Source organism: Diabrotica virgifera, chromosome 2 (assembly GCF_917563875.1).
Source record: "Diabrotica virgifera virgifera chromosome 2, PGI_DIABVI_V3a".
Lineage (NCBI taxonomy): Eukaryota > Metazoa > Arthropoda > Insecta > Coleoptera > Chrysomelidae > Diabrotica > Diabrotica virgifera.
Window position 1 is genome coordinate 115,664,853 of NC_065444.1, and position 25,332 is coordinate 115,690,184.

Sequence of the window (25,332 nt, forward strand, 5' to 3'; positions counted from 1 at the left end):
CCCTTCATACTCCACACAGAGTAAATGTAAATCAAAAATGAATAACCATTTTCAATTTCGTTGCAAAACGAAAATACAGCCGAACCATATTCCAGTCCAATCAGAGAGTGCTGCAAGCACCTCTACCGGTTTCGAAACTTATTAGTCTCTCATCAGGAGGCACATATGCTGCTCTCCCTGATCCAACCAAAACAAACCCCAGCGTGCAGTCCCGAATTGCAACGAACGAAATGGCATAGATGCCCTAGCGGCAACTGCTAGCAAAAGACTAAGTTTTCACTCTAATGGCATATAACATATCCCACCAGAATGAAAACAATGGGAACCTTCTCTGGTTACACCTCCGAGGCTTCTACAATTTGCAAGCCATACGGATGCTGAGACTAAGGAAGATGAGGGAATTCTACAATTTACAATTCACGTCACATCTGCTCAGCGCGGTAAAGTTCCAACGAGACTGGTTCCCTTCATACTCCACACAGAGTAAATGTAAATCAAAAATGAATAACCATTTTCAATTTCGTTGCAAAACGAAAATACAGCCGAACCATATTCCAGTCCAATCAGAGAGTGCTGCAAGCACCTCTACCGGTTTCGAAACTTATTAGTCTCTCATCAGGAGGCACATATGCTGCTCTCCCTGATCCAACCAAAACAAACCCCAGCGTGCAGTCCCGAATTGCAACGAACGAAATGGCATAGATGCCCTAGCGGCAACTGCTAGCAAAAGACTAAGTTTTCACTCTAATGGCATATAACATATCCCACCAGAATGAAAACAATGGGAACCTTCTCTGGTTACACCTCCGAGGCTTCTACAATTTGCAAGCCATACGGATGCTGAGACTAAGGAAGATGAGGGAATTCTACAATTTACAATTCACGTCACATCTGCTCAGCGCGGTAAAGTTCCAACGAGACTGGTTCCCTTCATACTCCACACAGAGTAAATGTAAATCAAAAATGAATAACCATTTTCAATTTCGTTGCAAAACGAAAATACAGCCGAACCATATTCCAGTCCAATCAGAGAGTGCTGCAAGCACCTCTACCGGTTTCGAAACTTATTAGTCTCTCATCAGGAGGCACATATGCTGCTCTCCCTGATCCAACCAAAACAAACCCCAGCGTGCAGTCCCGAATTGCAACGAACGAAATGGCATAGATGCCCTAGCGGCAACTGCTAGCAAAAGACTAAGTTTTCACTCTAATGGCATATAACATATCCCACCAGAATGAAAACAATGGGAACCTTCTCTGGTTACACCTCCGAGGCTTCTACAATTTGCAAGCCATACGGATGCTGAGACTAAGGAAGATGAGGGAATTCTACAATTTACAATTCACGTCACATCTGCTCAGCGCGGTAAAGTTCCAACGAGACTGGTTCCCTTCATACTCCACACAGAGTAAATGTAAATCAAAAATGAATAACCATTTTCAATTTCGTTGCAAAACGAAAATACAGCCGAACCATATTCCAGTCCAATCAGAGAGTGCTGCAAGCACCTCTACCGGTTTCGAAACTTATTAGTCTCTCATCAGGAGGCACATATGCTGCTCTCCCTGATCCAACCAAAACAAACCCCAGCGTGCAGTCCCGAATTGCAACGAACGAAATGGCATAGATGCCCTAGCGGCAACTGCTAGCAAAAGACTAAGTTTTCACTCTAATGGCATATAACATATCCCACCAGAATGAAAACAATGGGAACCTTCTCTGGTTACACCTCCGAGGCTTCTACAATTTGCAAGCCATACGGATGCTGAGACTAAGGAAGATGAGGGAATTCTACAATTTACAATTCACGTCACATCTGCTCAGCGCGGTAAAGTTCCAACGAGACTGGTTCCCTTCATACTCCACACAGAGTAAATGTAAATCAAAAATGAATAACCATTTTCAATTTCGTTGCAAAACGAAAATACAGCCGAACCATATTCCAGTCCAATCAGAGAGTGCTGCAAGCACCTCTACCGGTTTCGAAACTTATTAGTCTCTCATCAGGAGGCACATATGCTGCTCTCCCTGATCCAACCAAAACAAACCCCAGCGTGCAGTCCCGAATTGCAACGAACGAAATTGAAAATGGTTATTCATTTTTGATTTACATTTACTCTGTGTGGAGTATGAAGGGAACCAGTCTCGTTGGAACTTTACCGCGCTGAGCAGATGTGACGTGAATTGTAAATTGTAGAATTCCCTCATCTTCCTTAGTCTCAGCATCCGTATGGCTTGCAAATTGTAGAAGCCTCGGAGGTGTAACCAGAGAAGGTTCCCATTGTTTTCATTCTGGTGGGATATGTTATATGCCATTAGAGTGAAAACTTAGTCTTTTGCTAGCAGTTGCCGCTAGGGCATCTATGCCATTTCGTTCGTTGCAATTCGGGACTGCACGCTGGGGTTTGTTTTGGTTGGATCAGGGAGAGCAGCATATGTGCCTCCTGATGAGAGACTAATAAGTTTCGAAACCGGTAGAGGTGCTTGCAGCACTCTCTGATTGGACTGGAATATGGTTCGGCTGTATTTTCGTTTTGCAACGAAATTGAAAATGGTTATTCATTTTTGATTTACATTTACTCTGTGTGGAGTATGAAGGGAACCAGTCTCGTTGGAACTTTACCGCGCTGAGCAGATGTGACGTGAATTGTAAATTGTAGAATTCCCTCATCTTCCTTAGTCTCAGCATCCGTATGGCTTGCAAATTGTAGAAGCCTCGGAGGTGTAACCAGAGAAGGTTCCCATTGTTTTCATTCTGGTGGGATATGTTATATGCCATTAGAGTGAAAACTTAGTCTTTTGCTAGCAGTTGCCGCTAGGGCATCTATGCCATTTCGTTCGTTGCAATTCGGGACTGCACGCTGGGGTTTGTTTTGGTTGGATCAGGGAGAGCAGCATATGTGCCTCCTGATGAGAGACTAATAAGTTTCGAAACCGGTAGAGGTGCTTGCAGCACTCTCTGATTGGACTGGAATATGGTTCGGCTGTATTTTCGTTTTGCAACGAAATTGAAAATGGTTATTCATTTTTGATTTACATTTACTCTGTGTGGAGTATGAAGGGAACCAGTCTCGTTGGAACTTTACCGCGCTGAGCAGATGTGACGTGAATTGTAAATTGTAGAATTCCCTCATCTTCCTTAGTCTCAGCATCCGTATGGCTTGCAAATTGTAGAAGCCTCGGAGGTGTAACCAGAGAAGGTTCCCATTGTTTTCATTCTGGTGGGATATGTTATATGCCATTAGAGTGAAAACTTAGTCTTTTGCTAGCAGTTGCCGCTAGGGCATCTATGCCATTTCGTTCGTTGCAATTCGGGACTGCACGCTGGGGTTTGTTTTGGTTGGATCAGGGAGAGCAGCATATGTGCCTCCTGATGAGAGACTAATAAGTTTCGAAACCGGTAGAGGTGCTTGCAGCACTCTCTGATTGGACTGGAATATGGTTCGGCTGTATTTTCGTTTTGCAACGAAATTGAAAATGGTTATTCATTTTTGATTTACATTTACTCTGTGTGGAGTATGAAGGGAACCAGTCTCGTTGGAACTTTACCGCGCTGAGCAGATGTGACGTGAATTGTAAATTGTAGAATTCCCTCATCTTCCTTAGTCTCAGCATCCGTATGGCTTGCAAATTGTAGAAGCCTCGGAGGTGTAACCAGAGAAGGTTCCCATTGTTTTCATTCTGGTGGGATATGTTATATGCCATTAGAGTGAAAACTTAGTCTTTTGCTAGCAGTTGCCGCTAGGGCATCTATGCCATTTCGTTCGTTGCAATTCGGGACTGCACGCTGGGGTTTGTTTTGGTTGGATCAGGGAGAGCAGCATATGTGCCTCCTGATGAGAGACTAATAAGTTTCGAAACCGGTAGAGGTGCTTGCAGCACTCTCTGATTGGACTGGAATATGGTTCGGCTGTATTTTCGTTTTGCAACGAAATTGAAAATGGTTATTCATTTTTGATTTACATTTACTCTATGTGGAGTATGAAGGGAACCAGTCTCGTTGGAACTTTACCGCGCTGAGCAGATGTGACGTGAATTGTAAATTGTAGAATTCCCTCATCTTCCTTAGTCTCAGCATCCGTATGGCTTGCAAATTGTAGAAGCCTCGGAGGTGTAACCAGAGAAGGTTCCCATTGTTTTCATTCTGGTGGGATATGTTATATGCCATTAGAGTGAAAACTTAGTCTTTTGCTAGCAGTTGCCGCTAGGGCATCTATGCCATTTCGTTCGTTGCAATTCGGGACTGCACGCTGGGGTTTGTTTTGGTTGGATCAGGGAGAGCAGCATATGTGCCTCCTGATGAGAGACTAATAAGTTTCGAAACCGGTAGAGGTGCTTGCAGCACTCTCTGATTGGACTGGAATATGGTTCGGCTGTATTTTCGTTTTGCAACGAAATTGAAAATGGTTATTCATTTTTTATAAATTAAAGAATTCGAAGACACGGCGCCCATATACAACATGGTGATTTCAACAAAGAAACCGAGACGATGTAAACTGGTTGTAAATAACAAAATAATAGAACAAGTGATGGACACGGAATACTTGCGAATAAAACTGACAAGCTTCAAAAAAGTGGAAGAATAAGTACAAAAACAAGTGAACATGGCGAACAGAGCAGCAGAATGTCTCAACAACACAATCTGAAGAAACAAATACCTCTCAATGGAAACGAAAACCAGGATATATAAATCAACAATAAGACAGATAATGACGTACACAGCGGAAACAAGAGCAGATACGGCGAAAACACAAAGATTGATGGAATCAGTAGAAATGAAAATCTTACGAAAAATAACAAACTAAACTCTAAGAGACAGAGTAAGCAGTGAGGAAATACGAGTGACATGTGGTATAGAAGAAATAAACACGTGGACCAAAAGACGAAAAATAGAATGGAATCAACAAATGGAAGAAGATCATTGGGACGACCGAGGAAAAGATGGTCAGACAATGACAATTGAGGCTAAAAACCGAAGTAAAACAGTCATTGAGCCTATTTATAAAGTAGAACGAAGAAAACTTTCATCATTATCATAGACATACCAAACTCTATGAACATGAAGAAATGCTACTAAATAACATATCAAGTAAATAATCTCATTTTGGCAAAAATCAGAGTTATAAAGTTTTGACTACCACTACAGATTTAACACACAAAATGAAGTTCTGGGTATTAGGAGGTAGGAGATATTTGGTTTTAATAGTATGCAGTTCTTTTGTGATAAATTAGTTTATCATATATTTGATGATAAATTAACTGCTGCCAGATATATTTGTATATATATATTAGAAACGAATGTATATGACATTTTTTATGGAGGATATTTGGATTATAGTATTATATTTTGACAAGATAGATGGATTGAGCAAGATGGAGCACCTATTGATAGTGCTGAATTAGTTGGAAATTATTTAAAAGAAAAATTGCATAATCAGTTGATTACAATTTATGGTCTTCATTCACCAGACCTAAATTCTCCTGAAATTTCAATTTGAATACTTTTAAATCAATATTTATAAAACTGACTTTACTAAGCAATAATAAATGTAATAAAATATTCAAAATTATTACAAAATATAAGAGTCTAGAAAAAAATGTATATACTCACTGTGTAAGATCTTCATAAAAAGGTGTCAAATATTATCAGATCAAAATGGGGTAAACTTTGAAATTTTATTATAATTTTTCCATTATTGTAAAATGATGTTGCGTTGTTTATTATTGTTGTTTGTATAATTATTGTTGTTTGTAAATTTATCATATTGTAAATATTTTTGTAAAATTAATTTTAATTGATATATAGTTTTTTGATGTTGAGAAAGTTATTCCTATTTTTTAAGTTGATTGTACTTATTTCTCGAAGATAAGACTACGAATATTTAGTCCGCAAAATAAAAGGTTAAAATGTGTTACTGACTGTTTTGTCCCTAATTGTGAAACGTAATGTCTTATCAACAATATATTATGTGAAGAGTAGCTTCAGCGACCACTGACAAGACCAACAGTTTGCAAGGAAAAAAAATGGGTCAATTGTCACCGAGAAAGAAGAGGTAATGAAAAGGTGGAAGGAGCACTTTCAACAGCTCTTAAATCTAGACGAAGAACACAACCAAGATAAAGAAATAATTCATTACACAGCAGAACAACTAGTTGAGCAACCAACATTGGAAGAAACTATAAACGTCATAAACTATCTGTAAAATACCAAAGCACCTGGCACAGATGGAATAACTGCAGAGCTCACAAAGAATGGTGGACATGTGCTACGGAAGCATATCAATAAACTAATCGACCGCATATGCACACTAAAAGTCATCCCAGAAGATTGGAAAGTAAGAATCTGATTATAAAATAATTGAAAAAATATAAAATAATAATAATTGAAAATAAATAAAATTATAAATCTGAATTGAAAGTAAAAATTATAAGGGCATAACAGTTTTAAATGTCGTCTACAAGAGTTTATCAGGAATTATATACAGCCGCCTGGAATCTTATTCGGAATATTATATTATAATTCTGTCATATCATGAGAATGAGAAATAAAAATGCAAACAAAAAAATGTCACGATATAAAATATAGGTGCCCATAATATAAAGATTGATGAGTTGGTAATAGATTTTCTCGCAGAATTATATGCAATTATTCAGGCACTACAGACTTCACTTCACCGTACTTCAAATGAAAGCAAGAAAATCGCCATATTCCTATTCTCAGATTTTCTTTCCTCTATTCATTCCATAAGATGCATCTTAGTCCAGGAAATACACAACCTCTGCAACCAACTATATACTAATACCATAAGAGCCACAATGATCTGGACTCCATCCCCTGTTGGTATATTGAAAAATGAAAAAGCAGACCAGGCCGCTAAAGCAGCATATTCTTCTTACTCAGTCTTTAAAAAGGACCAAACTCATGTCCAAACATATTACCACGTATCTCGGAAATGAAGCATTTGCGAACATAGGTTTATAAAGCAAACTTTCATTATTTTTTTCATGCAGAATTACGCCTTAAAGTTTGTCATACTTTTTTAAAATCACCCTGTATTGATGAAAAACATGGCTAGTTGTTAAACTACCTAACCTTTTTAATATACAACATAAGCAAATGAATAAAAAAGCAGAATGTTTAGAGAACCCGAGGCTATAGTTGAGTTTTAATTTCAATATTGTGTATGTGCTTGAATATTCCACAGGATGTGACGAACTTTGAGAAAAAAACACAGTTGATTATTACACCCGGTATACAATGACAATTTACCTGTATAGCAACAATATTATTACAGCGATATTGTTAAAGAATAAGGCTATAATATTTTTAAAAAAGTACTGGGGCATTGTGGGGGCCCCGGGCAGCTACCAAGCTGCCTCTTTAAATCCGACCTGAGTGAAAGCAATGAATATTATTATATTGTTTTATTCTTAATATTATTTAGCCTGATTTTTTTTATCATAATGCCAATTTAACTTTGTATATTATTCAATTTATTGAAAAAAAAAGTGCGGATGTAATTCAAGGATAATAGTATAAATTAGTTTACACAAGTGGTACATTTTATCGATATTTGATATTGGAATATTAATTGATATCTAAATGCGTTCAATAATATAAAAATCATGTTAAATACATTATCAAAACTGTTGATCCTTAACTTACTGTCAACTATAACTAATTCATTTTAAGACATTTTAATACATTAACAGTGGCAATACACGTACCGACAATCTACAAGGTGTATATATATAATAATGACTGAAAATGACCAAATATCCTTACTACACGACGACGTGATGCCCAATATGGAATCTAATTCCGTATCAAAAGAAAGTCAGAAATCATCATGGATATTTTACGTTTCAGCATTTACAGGTAACTGATTTTATATCACATGTTTTACTTTTATTATTACCGTAAAATTAAATATAATAACAACTGTAAATACAATTTTTCGCTCATAAATTTGTACACATTCCATAGCAATAAAAATTCCTTATGTTTGTCAGAGCAGTATTTACGATCAAACAACTTCAATATATTGGTTGTTAGATTCATTTATGTATATGTCTTCTTCTTTTTTCCTCTTTTGTTTATTCAATGAACAAGCAATTGCTTGTTCATTAGCGGACTGATACCTGCATTGAATGTTGTCACTCCATCTTTTGCGCAGTCGGCCGAGACTTCTATCGATTGGTGATATATCTCTTCCTATTTCCACAACACAGGTCTTCCCCATTCTGCTTATGTGATTATTCCATTCATATTTCCCATTTAGTGTCCATTCGTTTATACACTATACGTTATATTTTTGCTTCTAATGTCATCACTGCCCTTTCGATCTCTCAACGTATATCCTGTAATTACTCTCAGTATTCCCATCTGAGCCATTTCTAATACTCTTTGTGTTGTGGCTGTGTTGGGTGGGATATGCACCAGAAACAAATCTGGTGCATATGTCATTATTGGTCTTAGACTGGCTTTATAAATTTTTGAATTCATCTCAGTGTTAATATGTCGGTTTCGCCATATAGTTTTATTAAGGCATCCTGCCATTCTATTTGCTTCTTGTACTTGATTTCTCACTTCTTTGTCCAGGTCTCCATTGCTGGACAGTGTAATTACAAGGTAATCTATTTCCATTGTTTTTCAATACTGGCCATCAATTTCTAATTTTTCATCTGATTGGTTCTTTGCAGATTACTGTTATTTTAGTTTTTTGAGATGAGAATGCCATATTAAATTCTTTTGCCCTTATATACATACATATATATTAAATTTCTGGACTAACCTTTGCACACTTTCTTCATCCTGGATTATCAATATTGCGTCGTCTGCTGAGCAGAGTATTTTTTTTTTGCTATTCTCTTTTTCGTGGACTCTTTTAATGATTTTACCCATTATTAACTTGAAGAGCATAGTGCTCAACGAGTCTCCTGCCTTATTCCGCTGTCTCTGACTATAGGTTGTTTTATGTATATTTCGTCGGTCCGGAAATGACGTAACTGCAAATTTTGTCAATTCCTGTTTATTGCGTAATAGACCGGGCAGTATCGTCGCCCCCGCTAGCGAAATTATTCCGATTCGATTTTTTTGCACAAACTTACTCAAAAAGAGGTCCTTATAACATATCCACAGGGTGCCGGGCGGTGCTGTGGTCGAAAAATTGTCTAAACAATTTTTTTTAAACAAATTCACAAAAATAATTTTTTCATTACACAAAAACAAAAATTTTTTTAGATAAATTGGCTTATTTTGAGCAAAAAAGGACTCTTGTCATTTTTTTTAAATTGATTGGTGTAGAGTTATATGCGATTAAAAATTTGAAAAATGCGAAAATAGCAATTTTCAAGGCTTAATAACTCGATTAAACATTATTATTGTGAAATCAAAAAGTCAACAAATCAAGAATAAAATCCCTTCTTCAAGGTATTTAAGATATTTTTATCATTGTTTTATTATAAAGCTGTTATTTTTAATTATTAACAATTAGCACTATAGTATCGTCCCCCCCTCCGTTAGTGAAATTATTCCGATTCCATATTTTTGCAGAAACTTACTCAAAACGAGGTCCTTGTAACATATACACAGGGTGCCGGGCGGTGACGTGGTCGAAAAATTGTTTAAACAATTTTTTTTAAACAAGTTCACAAAAATAATTTTTCATTTTTTTTAGATAATTTGAGATATTCTGAGCAAAAAATGTCTCTTGTGATTTTTTTTTAATTGATTGTTGTCGAATTATACGCGATTTATAATTTGAAAAATGCGAAAATGGCCATATAGCTTGACAAAAATCAATTTTAGAGAAAAATCACAAGAGACCTTTTTTGCTCAGAATAACCCAAATTATCTAAAAAAAAATCGTTTGCAATAAAAAAATATTTTTGTGAATTTGTTTAAAAAAAAATTGTTTAAACAATTTTTCGACCACGGCACCGCCAGGCACCCTATGGATATGTTATAAGGACCTCGTTTTGAGTGAGTCTCTGCAAAAAAATGAAATCGGAATAATTTCACTTACGGGGGCGGCGGATACATCCTGGACTATAGCGCTAATTGTTAATAATGAAAAATAACAGCTTTGTAATAAAATAATCACAAAGATCTCTTCAGGACCTTGAAGAAGGGGTTTGAAGCTTGATTTGATAACTTTTTGAATTTCATAATAATAATGTTTACTCGAGTTATTAAGCCTTAAAAATGGCCATTTTCGCATTTTTCAAATTTTTAATCGCATATAACTCGACAACAATCAATTTTAGAAAAAATGACAAGAAACCTTTTTTGCTCAGAATAAGCCAATTAATCAAAAAAAGTTTGTTCGAAATGAAAAAATTATTTTTCTGAATTTGTTTAAAAAAATTCTTTAAACAATTTTTTGACCACGGCACCGGCCGGCACCCTGTGGATATGTTATAAGGACCTCTTTTTGAGTAAGTTTGTGCAAAAAAATCGAATCGGAATAATTTCGCTAGCGGGGGCGACGATACTGCCCGGTCTATAACTAATTTCTAAAATACTGTATACAGATGATACAAAAGCGACGGGACTGTAACTATGTGTGCTAAGTAGTGTTGCCAGGTCCGATTTGTTTTAAATCGGTACATAAGGTAAAACAAATCAGGGTTGTAGATCGGGACAAATAAACAACAATAGCCCAGTAAACGCCCGTTTTGGAGTGTAATTTTCAGAGTCAACTCCGAATTGCATGAAAATCTGGTTTTAGGTTCTACTTACCGTTTACTTTATATATAAATGTAATAAATGTATAAATAACTAAAAAAGTATTAGTGATACGAAAAATCTCGAGTAAAAAATGTATGTTTTGCTTTTATATGATAGTTTCAATTTGTTTTTCTGTAAGACAAAAATTGGATAAGATATGGCTGTTCATCTTTTGCATACACTCGTGATTAGTGACTCGTTCAGGCCCTTTCAACTATGACTATTTCAAAAATAAGCCCTTCAAACCGGTGAAACTTACAGATCATATAAAAAATACATAATTAAACTAAATTGTTTGTAAAGCGGTAACGATTAATTTCATTTGGGGTGCTGCTTTGGCAAATACTGGGAGATCTTTACGATTTTCTTTACCAAAAAAGGGGTCAACTTGATTTTGAGCATAACTCGCTTAGTTTTGATGCTAGAAACTTTTTAAAAACATAAAATAAAGCTTTACTAAACACTTAAACAAAAGTTCTAATGGGGTTTTTCCGAAAAGTGCTTCATGTTTTGATTATTTCACATTGAAATATTTGTTTTGGATTTTGACGAATAAGAACGTATTTTTCATGAGCTTCAACTATGGTTTTGCTGGGTCTATAGACTTTACGAATTCATAATATTTTTTTTTTCATTTTTTTATATGCTACATTTTTGCTAAGAATATTTTTTTCGATCAAATACTTACTTTTTGAGTTGTTTGTGAAAAACCGCCTGAAAACGTGATTTTTTGTCGAAAAATAAACATTTTCAATTGCAAATAACTCGAAAAGTATTAACTAATTAAAAATTTTTATAGAACTAAAGTTGCTTAGAATTTATCCATGTCCGGACTTATTTTAAACGCGCGTTTTTTCACCCCCGAGAAGGGGTGACTGTCACCCCCCGAGTAAAAGCAACCAACGGCACAAGTTCAACTTTGAAGTGGAGGGTAAGTAGAACCTAAATACAAATTTTCATGCAATTCGGAGTTGATCCTGAAAATTACACCGTATTTCGCGTTAATTTACTAGACTACGTGGTGTTTCTATAGTCTGTATTTAATCCTACATAACCATAATAATCAGACGAAATTACAAAACAAAATCGTAGATTAAGTAAATTATATATTTTTTATTAAAATTATATTTTTCATTCCATTTTGCCTTTTTGGAGTGCCTTGTTTTTTATAACATAGTTATAAAATTCACTACAAATCATGCTGAAATTGATTTTTGTTGGTAAACTTTATCGGGACATTTAGTGTCCCGATCAGGTACAAATCGGTACGCGCCCCCAGACCCTTGAAAATCGGGACGTCCCGCGCAAGTCGGGACACCTGGTAACGCTAGTGCTAAGCCACTACAGTGTAGTTTCGTCGGTGTTGAAATACGCACCATTTTAGACCTTATTTCAGATTAATAATGACGCAACTGTAAATAGGGTTGAAAACGGGGGGACTAAATTAAGGTAATGAAATTCGGATCAATAGTGATGAAAATAAAAGCCATGGCTGTTAGAATACACGGCCTACTAAATATTTAAAAATAGTTTTTTTGTACAGAAAAATTTTTAGAAAAAGAATGACGCAACTGTAGGTAGGGTGGAAAATAAGGGAATTAAATTAAGACATGAAATTCGAACCAATAGGGATGAAGCTAAAAGCTGTCATTGTAAGAATAAACGCCATAGCGATGCGCCGGACTTATTTTTAATCGTTACCTATTTTAAATATTTAAAAAAATTTAGATGAAGGGTGACGCTACGGTAAAAGAATATTGCAAATGAGGGGATTAAATTTAGATAATGAAATTCGAACCAACAGGGATAATAATCAAAGCCATCATTGTAGGAATAAACGCCATCATACCGACGCTCCTGGCCGATTACTGTTTAATCTTCGGGCTTAGTGAGGACGATCTTCAGTTTATTGAAACACCAATAGCAATTTTATTGATATCGACTGACACCAGACATAGTATAACCTACAACCCCGAGAGACCGTTTGATGTACTGGTATGTTACTTGTACGCGAATTAGTTAAAGACTCTATTTGATGCTACCTATTGATTTTAGAATCATATAAAATGGAAATTCGAGACGGTGAAAGCTGAACCAAAACAAAGATGGATGATGCAGGAAATTCTCGATTTGATGGAAAGAAGAAGACTACACAGAAATCGCAATGAAGACCAATATAAGTTATTGTACACTGAAATAAGAAGGAAAATAAGGAGTGCTAAAGCGCAATGGTTCTCCCAAGAATGTAGCGAAATCGAGGAGTATGAAAGAAAATATGATTCTTTCAACATGCATAAGAAGGTAAAAGAATTAGCAAAATGTGGAAATATAAGTAGTCGTGCGATAGCTGATTCAAATGGAAATCTATTGTTTGACACCAAACAAAAACTGCACCGATGGAGGAAATATATTGAGGATCTTTTTCAGGATGATCGACCAACACAACATAACATAACGGACGCGAATAGTGGACCACCTATAACTAAAAGCGAAGTGGAAGATGCTATACGCTTGTCAAAATCAAAGAAGGCCATGGGCCCTGATGAAATACTCACAGAGGTTCTAAAACTACTAGGAGATTGCGGAAGTAAAGTATTGGTTGACTTGTATAATGCTATATATAATCATGGTTACTTACCACATGATTGGCTGAAATCTACTTTTATACCAATTCCCAAGAAAGCGAAGGCAAAAGAATGTCATGATCATCGAACCATTAGCCTAATGAGCCACGTACTTAAGGTCTTTCTGCGTGTGATCCATGCGAGAATATATAAAAGAATCGAAGAACATTTAGGCGAAACTCAATTTGGCTTTAGAAATGGACTAGGTACACGAGAGGCCCTGTTTGAGTTGCAGGTATTAGTATAAAGGAGTAGAGATGTAAATGCTGATGTGTACCTGTGTTTTCTTGATTTCGAAAAAGCATTTGACAGTATCACATACTAAGATAGATGTTCTAAGGTCAACTAATATTGACGATAAAGATCTAAAAATCATTGCTAACTTGTACTGGAATCAAAAAGCCACAGTTAGAGTAGACGGTGATCACACAGAAGAGATTCCAATTCAACGTGGGGTAAGACAGGGATGTATTCTTTGACCATTAATTTTTAACATTTATTCAGAAAAGATGTTTGAAGAGGCACTCAGTACTACACAAGGTGGAGTTGTGATAAACGGGAAACTGATAAATAATCTCCGATATGCAGACGACACTGTACTGATTGCCAGTAGTGATACCGAATTAAAATATCTATTGGATTCTGTGGTAGCACAGTTCAGTAATGATGGTCTCCACCTTAACATCAAAAAATAAAATATATGGTCGTCAGTAAGCATAATGTCATCGATGTTGCAATTCACGTTAATGATGTACAACTTAAGAGAGTTGAAGCTATAACATACTTGGGAAGCAGAATCACTGATAATTGGGATCCATTCACCGAAATACGTTGCAGAATTGTTCAAGCCAAATCAGCATTTTTCCGTTACAAGAAAATTCTATGCGGTCATGACATAAATTTTAGTCTTAGGACAAGAATTTTAAAGTGTTACGTGTTTTCCGTTCTTCTCTACGGAGTTGGGTCATGGACCTTAACAGGAAGAATGCTTAAGCTGGTTGAATCCTTTGAATTATGGTGCTATCGAAGAATGCTGAGAGTAAGCTGGATGGACAGGGTGCGTAATGATATTATTCTGAGCAGGATGAAGAAAGGCAGAGAACTGGTAAAAATGATAAAGTCTAGAAATCTCGAGTATTTTGCGCATGTTTGTAGACATCTGGAAAAATATAGCATTCTACATCTAATTATGCAGGGTAAAATATTGGGCAGAAGAAGTCGAGGAAGAAGAAGAACATCTTGGTTAAGAAATTTGAGGCAATGGTTTGGTCACACTTTGGAATCGCTCTTCAGATCTGCTGCGAATAAAGTTCTGATAGCCAACATGATCGCGAACGTTCGATAAACGGACATAGCACCCGAAGAAGAAGAAGATTGATTTTAGTGAATGAAGTTAAAGGCACCTCTGGCCTAGTTGAAGTGATTCTTGAGAATGATTCTAAAATGTGTATTCTTTCTCAGCGGTGGCACCAGTATTGGTGTCAGGCCACGTGCTGAGTATGTTTACAAAATATTGAGAACAAAGAAATATATTCGATCATCAAATTAAATATGCAATTGCCCGAATTATTGTTTATAAATTGCAATTCGTAAACTAAATTAAAGACCCGCATATGTAATTATACAATAACAAATTGGTTGATGTGATATACGGGGTGACAAAAATATATTCTTAAATATCAGATATGAATAATGAATGTTTGGTGTTTAACAAGTACTCCTCATTTAATCCCTATGCTAAATATTTAAAAATCGTTTGTTTGCCCTCCTCAGAAATTTGGCTTTTTGCAGTTACGTTATTCTTATTCCGTACCGGCGGCGATTTGTAGTACATCTATTCTTACTTCGATTTTGTTGTTTTAGTAGATATTTTCTTTACTCTTTTCCTTCAATTCTCTACAAAACCATGGAGTCCTTCGTCTTGGAACGATATATATTTACTAATATTTATTTCACCAAGAACTTCCTTGGCTATCAAGATATTTCTTGGTGGCGGCCCAGATATTGAGCTTTATTTTTGCCCTGCTTTCTTCGACAAATTAATTCTGTCCTTTCCAAAGGGTCGAATATTTCGTGAAACGAACATCTGATCGAAAAACTGTGTTCAATATTTCTCACAAATCTATCGAATGATATCAAACATGCTCCCCACTCCACCCCCTACAGGGGATGGGGTAACTTTAAAATCTTAAATAGGAATCCCGATTTTTTATTGCAGGCTTGGATTTCTTACGTAAAATTAAGTAACTTTTATTTGAGACACTTTTTTGAATTGTGGATAGATGACGCTATAATCGAAAAAAACGATTAGTCCTGATACACTAAGTAAATTATAGAAACGGTCTAATATCTCGAGAAATACATTTCCAAATGAAAAACCACAAAATGCGTATTTAATATTTTTCAGAACCCTATCGAATATCATTAAATTCAACCCCCCACTCCATACTATGGAGGTGGGGTGGGGGTAACTTTAAAATCTTATACAGGAACCCCCGTGTTTTATTGCAGATTTGGATTCCCCATCAAAAAAATAATGAATATTTATTCAAGATTTTTTTTGAATTGTTTATAGATGGCGGTGTAATTAGAAAAATACGATTTATTAGCGCCATCTATCAACAAATCTAAAAAATGTGTCAAATACTGTTTTATGAGGTATTTAAATCTGCAAAGAAAGGGGGTTCCTTTTTAAGATTTTAAGGTTATCCCCACCCCACCTCCATGGAGGGAATCGTGTTTAGTGTTATTCGAAAGGTTTTTGAAAAATATTAAACACGTGTTTTTTGGTTTTCACTTGGAAGTGTATTTCTCGAGATATTAGATCACTTCTATAATTTACCTAGGGTATCAGGATAAATAGTTTTTCCGATGATAACGCCATCTATTCACAATTCGAAACAATGTCTCGAATAAAAGTTACTTATTTTTGCGTAATTAATCCGAATCTCCAATAAAAATATGGGTTTCTATTTAAGATTTTAATGTTTCCCCCCATCCCACATACAGGGTGTGCAGTGGGGGTGTCGTATTTTGTGTTATTCGATTGATTTTTTGAAAAATATCTGGCTACTTTTGGGACACCCTATATTCATATTCATGCATCTGCACTTTTTAACATAAATTTAAATATACTAGGTGATTCATGCAAGTTTAGAAAAGTCCATAATAGGGGAGTCAATTTATGTAGATGTTGTTAGCAGCAGTTTGCTGTTTTAGTTTATCCGTATTCAATTACAGCACATCGATTTAGTTAAAATTTTATTTTTTTTTTGAGGTAAATAAATTTTAGCAGCAACAACTCAATGTAAGCTTTATGTTCAAAACGGCTACAAGAGCTACAATGGGCTCCAAGTCGTATAAAATAATAAAGCTGCATGAACTTGCGGATATCTAACCTGCATAACCGAAAATTTGTAATAGCCTACGTAGGTCGCAGATTCGGACGTTAACCCTAGCGTTTAACGTCCAACGTCCCTAAATCATCTCTTTCTTGATGTACAGTAATGTACACTGTCCCGTTTATTTCCAAGAGCAATAAACTCAGATGGCACAAATCACGGCCTTGCAATATTCTGGGACGTCCAGATCCTCCTCTACGCCGATAGGTCTCATCATTGGACCAACACCTCCAAACTTTTAACACCGTTGATGGATTAGCGGACGACAGCGGACTCTTGTCATTTTAAATGTTTTGGGTAAATCGAAAGCATTTCAAAATGACTAAAAATTACAAATAAACTAAATGGTAGGGGACTTGGAGCCCAAGCGGGGATTTTTGCAGTTACTCGGGCGTGTCAGAAAATCACATGGGGAGAAACATTGTACCCAGTAAATAATATAGGGGAGTTCATTAAGGGGGGCCCGCAAAAAATCTATCCTTAAAAACTCTATATCGTCAGATTAAGCTAAGGTAGGTCAGGGTAAAGTTGGAGAAACTGTTGGTGAATACGGCTTAGGTAATAGAAATGAAAGGGTTTAGTTTAGTTTTGTCAAAGCGAAGATATAATAATAACTAATACATTATTTAAATTACCCCCAAGGCGAATGTATACGTGGACGTCACCTCAACACACACAAGAAAAAGTAATCAGAAACCAAATAGATTACATAATGGTGACAAAAAGATACCGTAATGCCGTGAAATCTACTAAAACTTACCCTGAAACTGATATAGGTTCGGATCATAATCCAGTAGTGTCTGTGTTAGAAGCTAGACCAAAGAAAATGAGAAAAACCAGCATCCCAGCGTTAGACTTAAGCCAGCTTAAAAGTGAACACCGACGACAAACAGTGCGAGAAGAAATCAACACCAGCCTCAGTGTAGCAGAAAACCAAATCCGCAGAACAGACAACATAGATGAAAAACTGAAGTATATAAACATTATAATAAGAACTACGGGAAATAAACACCTAACCAAATCTACAAAGAAACATAAGGTGTGGATGACATACTAGAACTAATGGATGAAAGACGTAAATTGAAGAATAATTCAGAAAAATACAGAGAGGTTGATAAGAACATAAAGCAAATAATAAAGAAGGCCAAACAATCATGGATTAAAGAACAATTTGTAGAAATTGAAGACTGTGAAAGAAAGTATGACATATTCAATATACATAAAAAAGTAAAAGAACTTACAGGAACCCAAAGAAGACATCAAATAAGTTTGCATAAGGACAAAGACGGAAATATTATTATAGACTTAACAGAAAAAATTAATAGATGGAGTGAATACATAAGAGAATTGTTTGAGGACAACAGAAATAACATTGTCCAGGTAAATGGTGAAACGGGACCTGAAATCCTAAAATGTGAAGTAGAAATGGCACTTAGAAATTCCAAAACTGGAAAGGCAAATGGACCCGATGAGGTTCCTACTGAATTACTACAGCTCTTGTATGATGAATCAATAGGTATAATATTGCACTTATTTATCACAGTATACAATACTGGTATTATAACTCAAGAGTGGCTGCTCTTCATATTCATTACACTGCCAAAGAAATCCAATGCAAAAGAATGTTCAGAACATCGAACAATATCTTTAATGAGCCATCTACTAAAGATATTTCTAAAAATCATCCACAATCGAGTTTATCAAAAGATCGAGTCAGATATTAGTAATACACAGATGGGGTTCAGAAAAGGACTAGGTACTCGAGAAGCTCTCTTCGGTTTGAATGTTCTTACACAAAGATGCCTAGACGTTAATCAAGAATTACATGCATGTTTTATCGATTTTGAAAAAGCGTTTGACAGAGTACGCCACGATAGGCTAAGAGACATTCTTGAAAGAAAAACATAGATAATAAAATCTGCGAATAAATCTCAACTTATATTGGAATCAGAAAGCTAACATCGAAATAGAAAATGAGATATCAAAAGCAATAGAAATACGTAAAGGAGTAAGACAGGGATGCATTTTGTCACCACTGCTATTTAATGTATATAGTGAAAGCATCTGTCAGGAAGCCCTTTTGCAAGCAAATGAAGGAATCGTAATCAATGGAGAGGTTGTAAATATTATTCGATACGCAGACGACACTGTACTAGTTGCAAGAACAGTAGAAGAATTACAACGATTACTTACAAACATAAATATTGCTTGCAACAATTATGGCATAAACAATAATATCAAAAAAACCAAGTATATGGTCTTCAGTAAAATCATGACACAATGAGCACATATTAGTATAAACGGCATTCAAATTGAAAAAGTATCAAGTTACAAATACTTGGGAACTTTAATAAACGAAACTGGAGACAAAAACAATGAAATAAAAATACGTATCGAAATTGCCAGGGATGAGAAAATTATTCTGCAACAGAGATATAAGCATCCCTCTACGATTAAGAATGCTAAGAGGATACTTATTTAACACGCTATGATACGGTGTAGAGGCCTGGACTCTCAAACAGAACAGCATAAAAAATATTGAAAGGTTCGAGATGTGGTGCTACCGTCGAATGCTGAAGATAAGTTGGGTTGAAAGAATCACAAATCTTGAAGTAATACGAAGGATAGGAAGAGACCCAGAAATTTTGTTAACGATAAAACGAAGAAAACTCAAGTATCTGGGTCACCGGATGAGAGGTCACAAATACGCATTACTTCAAAATATAATGCAAGGAAAAATAGAAGGAAAACGGAATCCAGGCCGTAGAAGAATGTCATGGTTGCGGAATTTGAGAGAGTGGTTTGGCTGCACCACTAATGAACTTTTTAGGTCAGCTGTAAACAAAGTCAGGGTAGCCTTGATGATTTCCAATCTCCGATAGGAGTGGCACAAGAAGAAGAAGAAGTTAAGTACATGCAGAACAGTGTATATTTAAAACGTCTGACGATTTAAACGGGGCATAAGGAAATGGGCGAGTCACAAATTTTCACAAAAAAGCGAATATTTCGCCAAATGAACAAAAAATAGGTGAAATATTTTTCAAAAATCTATCCAATGATACCAAACACAAACCCCCATGAAGAGGGGCGGGGGTAAATTTAAAATTTTAAATAGGATCCCCGCGATATTTCGCGAAATGAACATCAGATCGTAAAACTGAAAAATACACGTCTCCAATATTTTTGAAAAATCTACCGAATGACACCAACATGACCCTCACGGAGGTGGGGTCGGGGGTATGAAAATCTTAAATAAGAGCTTAAATTTTTTATTGCAGATTTGGATTCCTTACGTAAATATGAGTAAATTTATTCGAGATATTTTTCGAATTACGGATAGATGGCGCTAAAATCGGAAAAAACGATGGTTGGAAACGGAAAATTAAAGTAAAAAATGTAAAGTCCCCACTAAAATGTAAAACTTAACTTTTTTTGGTTTTAGAACACAATCTTCACAACCCAATAAGTCCCCATAACGCTCGAGTAAATGCAACTTTAGCATACTTTTCTCCCCTACTAAAAGTTAAATACCTATGTAGAAATAAACTTTACTATCTTTTGGTTTTTCCTAAAAAAAGAAAAAACTCATTTAACACGTTGGCGAACAGAACGTCTATAGACGTCTAATTTCCATTGGTGTAATGTGACACGACATCTATAGACGACATTTTTAAAATAACGAGCTGTGACAAAAATATCACATTAGATCTACAGATGCATATTAAGTATTAGACGATGTTAATGGTAATCGTTCACATGTTTAAAAAAATGTCAAAACTCATTGTTTTCATAAACTATATAGACAAGGCGGAAACGGCGGGTTCGTTGGGAAAAATATTTTTGCGAGATATTTTTGCATAATCACATGCGTGAGACATCCCAGAATAAGGTTCAAGAAGTCGCCCACGAGAAAAGTGGGCCAATTTTTTTTAACAATTTTTTTTAATCAAATTGCAAAAATCAATATTTTGGCCCGAACTAATTTTTTTTAGGTTTTTTGGATCATTCTGGACAAAAAAGGTCTCTTATAATTTTTCTCTAAAGTTGATCTTTTTCGAGTTATAAGCAAGTTAAAATTTGAAAAACGCGAAAATGGCCACTTTTAAGGCTTAATAACTCGGTCAAAAATTATTATTTTGAAAGTCAGAAAGTGACTAAATCAAAGCTTAAAGTCGCCGTTATATGATCCTGAAGAAATCTGTATCATTAATTTACTACTAAGCAGATATTTTTAATTAATAACAATGAGTGGTTGTATCGTACTGACGCTGCTGTGAATGTGAGTGCGAGTAAGATGCACAATTGGACTGCGACTGCTGGAATAGCTTCTCTCTCGCACTCAGCATTTACAGCCCCGCACACGTGCATGGCGCTTATTATTATTACTTAAAAATAACAGCTTAATAATAAAATAATGACAAACATTTCTTCAGAATCTTGTAGGGGGGGTTTCAAACTTTGATTTAGTCATATATTGACTTTCATAATATTAACTTTTAACCGAGTTATTAACCCTACGTTAGGTGCGTCGTTATTGCTGACAAGCTTAGGCGCGTGGTCTACGATTGTAGACCAATAGTTTTTTGTCGTATAATACCGGATTTTGGCAAAATTAACAAATTGGTGGTTAATAACATGTTTATTTATGTTCGCACTTTGATGTTAGATATGTTTTGTTCCTTGGCTTTTCTCATTTTGACAGTGGTAAAATTAAAAACCAAGTCATGATTTTTTGGGTCTTTATTCGCAAGTAAATGAAAATGGTCACAAAAATAAGCTCAATTTAGTAAAAAACACAAAATATTTTTTATCTTTGAACTTATAGAATGACCAATAGGGATAAATAATAAAGAATAGAACTAGAAAGTAAAAAAAGAACAAAACTATTAAATGGTCAAAGTGACACCATTTTAGTCCGTCAAATATTCAGTGCAAATATCCCCAAAATGATCCTTAAATGCAAATGTGTCACATCTTTCGCATGCCCTTCTTGTTGACATATTGCAAATTCATGCAAAAATACAACTTCGTTCCACGTAATTTGTTGGAATATTAGGGGAAGGGGGTACGACTTCTTGAACTCCGAGCAGTACGCGAGCTCGTCGTCTAAGTTCTCTTAGCAGGGAAGGCATAGTTGATCCATATTCAATTTGCTGTTTGATTAGTTCCCATGCTAAGTTTTCAATGAAGTCGCTTCTTGAAACATTTTCATTTATGTTATTAGCTTTATATACACAGCAGGCTACATATTAGCTTTATATATACAACTAAAAACTGGAACGCGCTTAGTCGCGTGGTCTACGGTTGTAGACCAGTGCTCTTTGAATAATGGTAAAAAAATAATGCAAACAGATCGGCGGCGTTTAGCAAACTGAAGAGTAAGTTGGAAGTATTAGTGACAGCTACTAAGCGGGATGGGGGCGTATGTGCAGTTTTATGCAATTGGCGACAACTTAAAGGAGAGTGGTCTACGATTGTAGACCACGCGCCTAACGGAGGGTTAAGCCTTGAAAATCGCCATTTTTCGTTTTTTTCAATTTTAAATTGCTTATAAGTCGAAAACCATCAACTTTAGAGAAAAATTATAAGAGACCTTTTTTGTCCAGAATGGTCCAAAAAATTAAAGAAAAAATTGTTTGGGCCAAAAATATTGATTCTTGCAATTTGATTAAAAAAAATTGTTAAAAAAAATTGGCCCACTTTTAACTTGGGCGACTTCTTGAACCTTATTCTGGGATGTCCCACGAATGTGATTATGCATAAAAATCTCATGGGAATATTTTTCCCTTCGAACCCGCCGTTTTCGCCTTGTTTAATAAGCGCTAAAAGAAATTCAGCAATTTTCCTATTTTACTTTGCAAAATACCTATTATATTATAGTGTCACAACACTTGCTTACACATTTGAGGCACTGTCAACGCGTTTTAAAGAAAAGATAACAAGGTAATAACTGTATGACAATAGTACATTGTTTACCGGGTAGGAAAAGCTTAACATTCCTGGACGACTGTGAAGATTGCTAAGTCGAGGCGCAAGCCGAGACTTAGCAGCACAGAGTCCAGGAATGTGGCTTTTCCTACGAGGTAAACATACTATTTTTCCGCAAATCGTTTAAAATTCGACAGATATTGATTGATTAAAAAAAAACGCGATAATTTTATTCCCAAATAAATGGTGCTTTGAAATTCCTAATAAAATTACTTGGGTTACTATGGAAACGTATTGAGGTTGAATTGTCAATTTATGTAGAACACTAACAACTGTACGGAAATATCATTTCCTTACAGTAAGGAAATGACATTTCCTTACAGTAAGGAAGTCCTGACTTTTTCTTCAAGAAATTTTGACAGGAATGTCAAAATTTCCTGGCGATTTGCGGAAATAGTACATTGTTTACCGGGTAGGAAAAGCTTAACATTCCTGGACGACTGTGAAGATTGCTAAGTCGAGGCGCAAGCCGAGACTTAGCAACACAGAGTCCAGGAATGTGGCTTTTCCTACGAGGTAAACATACTATTTTTCCGCAAATCGTTTAAAATTCGACAGATATTGATTGATTTAAAAAAAACGCGATAATTTTATTCCCAAATAAATGGTGCTTTGAAATTCCTAATAAAATTACTTGGGTTACTATGGAAACGTATTGAGGTTGAATTGTCAAACTTGACGCTTATAAATTTAATTGCTGGTGTTTTTATATAACTGTACGGAAATATCATTTCCTTACAGTAAGGAAATGACATTTCCTTACAGTAAGGAAGTCCTGACTTTTTCTTCAAGAAATTTTGACAGGAATGTCAAAATTTCCTGGCGATTTGCGGAAAAAGTATATTTTTAGATTTATAAAGAAATACTTTCAAATAAATACTTTTGATCCAAATAAATAAACGTATACAATGTGTTTTATTTTTTTGGCCATCAGTATATTTTATTGTATTGGTAAAATTATTTGTTTAAATTCTTATTCATTATTTTTAGCGGATTTGCTGCTTTTAAGCGTGGGAAGTTTAAACGTTTTTCCATCGGTGGTTTTTCCCGTAATAAAAAACAACAACACAGATATAAACCCATTTGGAGAACCAATAAAGCCCATTGAAGAGTCTATAATGCTGTTGTCTTCAGCTATATCTGCACTAATAGGTTTTCTATTAATGGCAAAAATATCAGATAAAATTGGTAGAAAATGGAGTATGGTAGGCCTTGGTATATCATGTGTTGGGACTTTCACCGCCTTAGCCTTTGGAAGACACGTGTATGTTTATATGGTAGCTTATTTCTTAAACGGCTTCATTTCAGCTGGTGTTGTGATAAATGTCTCAATATACAACGGCGAAATTTCTAACGAAGACAACAGAGCTTGGATTGGTTGCGTAGTAGGTTTGTCGATGCCAGCAGGATATCTTTATGGCTATATTTCCGGTGTAATTAGCCCTCATAATATCACGCTGATTTGTTTAACATGCGCGTTGCCCTGTGTTCTACACGTATTGCTATCCTATTTTCTTATAGAATCTCCAACGTATTTAACCTCAAGAAGACGAAAAGTAGAAGCATTAGATGCTCTAAGTAAATTAAGAATATATCAAGACTACAGTGATATTGAAAAGGAATATCAGTCAATAGAGGATTTCAGCTTTACTGGTAACGACAATAAGAAAGCGACAGTCTTTAGTTTATTTAAACGACGTGTTTCAAGGAAAGCTCTACTAATTGGAATATTACTATTCGCTGCACAACAATTATCGGGAAGTCCAATCATTACATCATATTTAGTCCCAATTTTTAACAAAGCTGGTACGCTATTATCTGGAACCACGTTCAGTATTATACACGGATCACTACAACTTGTTGTGTGTATACTAGCTACATTTATTGTAAACTGGTTTAACAGAAGACCGCTCATCTTGATTTCCACACTGGGATGTGCCATTTCAATGACATTGTTGGGTGCTTATTTTTATATAAAAGAAAACATGGTCGCATCTATAGAAGATATACGTTTAATACCCATTGCGTGTATCATTTTGTTCGACATATCATATGGAATTGCTTTGGGACCAATGCCCATGGTTTTAATAGGAGAATTATTTCGTAATGAACAAAGAGCAATAGGGGTCGCTATTATAACTATTGTTTTCTGTGTAGTGTCTGGTGGTACTACTTTTAGTTATCCCCTATTGAAAGTACTTGCTGGAGAATATCTAAACCTGATGCTTTATGGATTAATAACATTTGTAACATTATTTTTATTGTTTAAGTATTTACCGGAAACGAAGGGAAAAACTTTTGTAGAAATCCAAGAAGTTCTTAGTAAATAAGTTTTGTTTGTGATACAATTTTGTGATACACTTTTATACAAAATAATTATTTATAGAAAATATATAGTAGGAAAAATGAAAGATTACCCATGAACCAACATATTATAGAACATGTTGTACTTTTCTGTAACCGCGTCACACAAAAAATTGGACAGCGCAAGAACATAATGTAATAATTATATTAAACTGTTCTTATAATAACGGTACTGCTTCATTACTTTCTGGAACATATGAAAGGATGTGTTTGATAAGATCT

General features: G+C 35.5%; 1 protein-coding gene across 1 annotated transcript; it reads left to right on the forward strand.

Annotated features, from left to right (window-relative positions):
• Positions 1–7,703: 7,703 nt before the first annotated feature.
• LOC114336562 (uncharacterized) lies at positions 7,704–25,080 on the forward strand. Its single transcript, XM_028286926.2, has 2 exons — positions 7,704–7,880; positions 23,737–25,080. Exons 1-2 carry the CDS (start codon positions 7,760–7,762, stop codon positions 25,074–25,076), a joined length of 1,461 nt encoding a protein of 486 aa, XP_028142727.1. The 5' UTR covers positions 7,704–7,759; the 3' UTR covers positions 25,077–25,080.
• Positions 25,081–25,332: the final 252 nt, after the last annotated feature.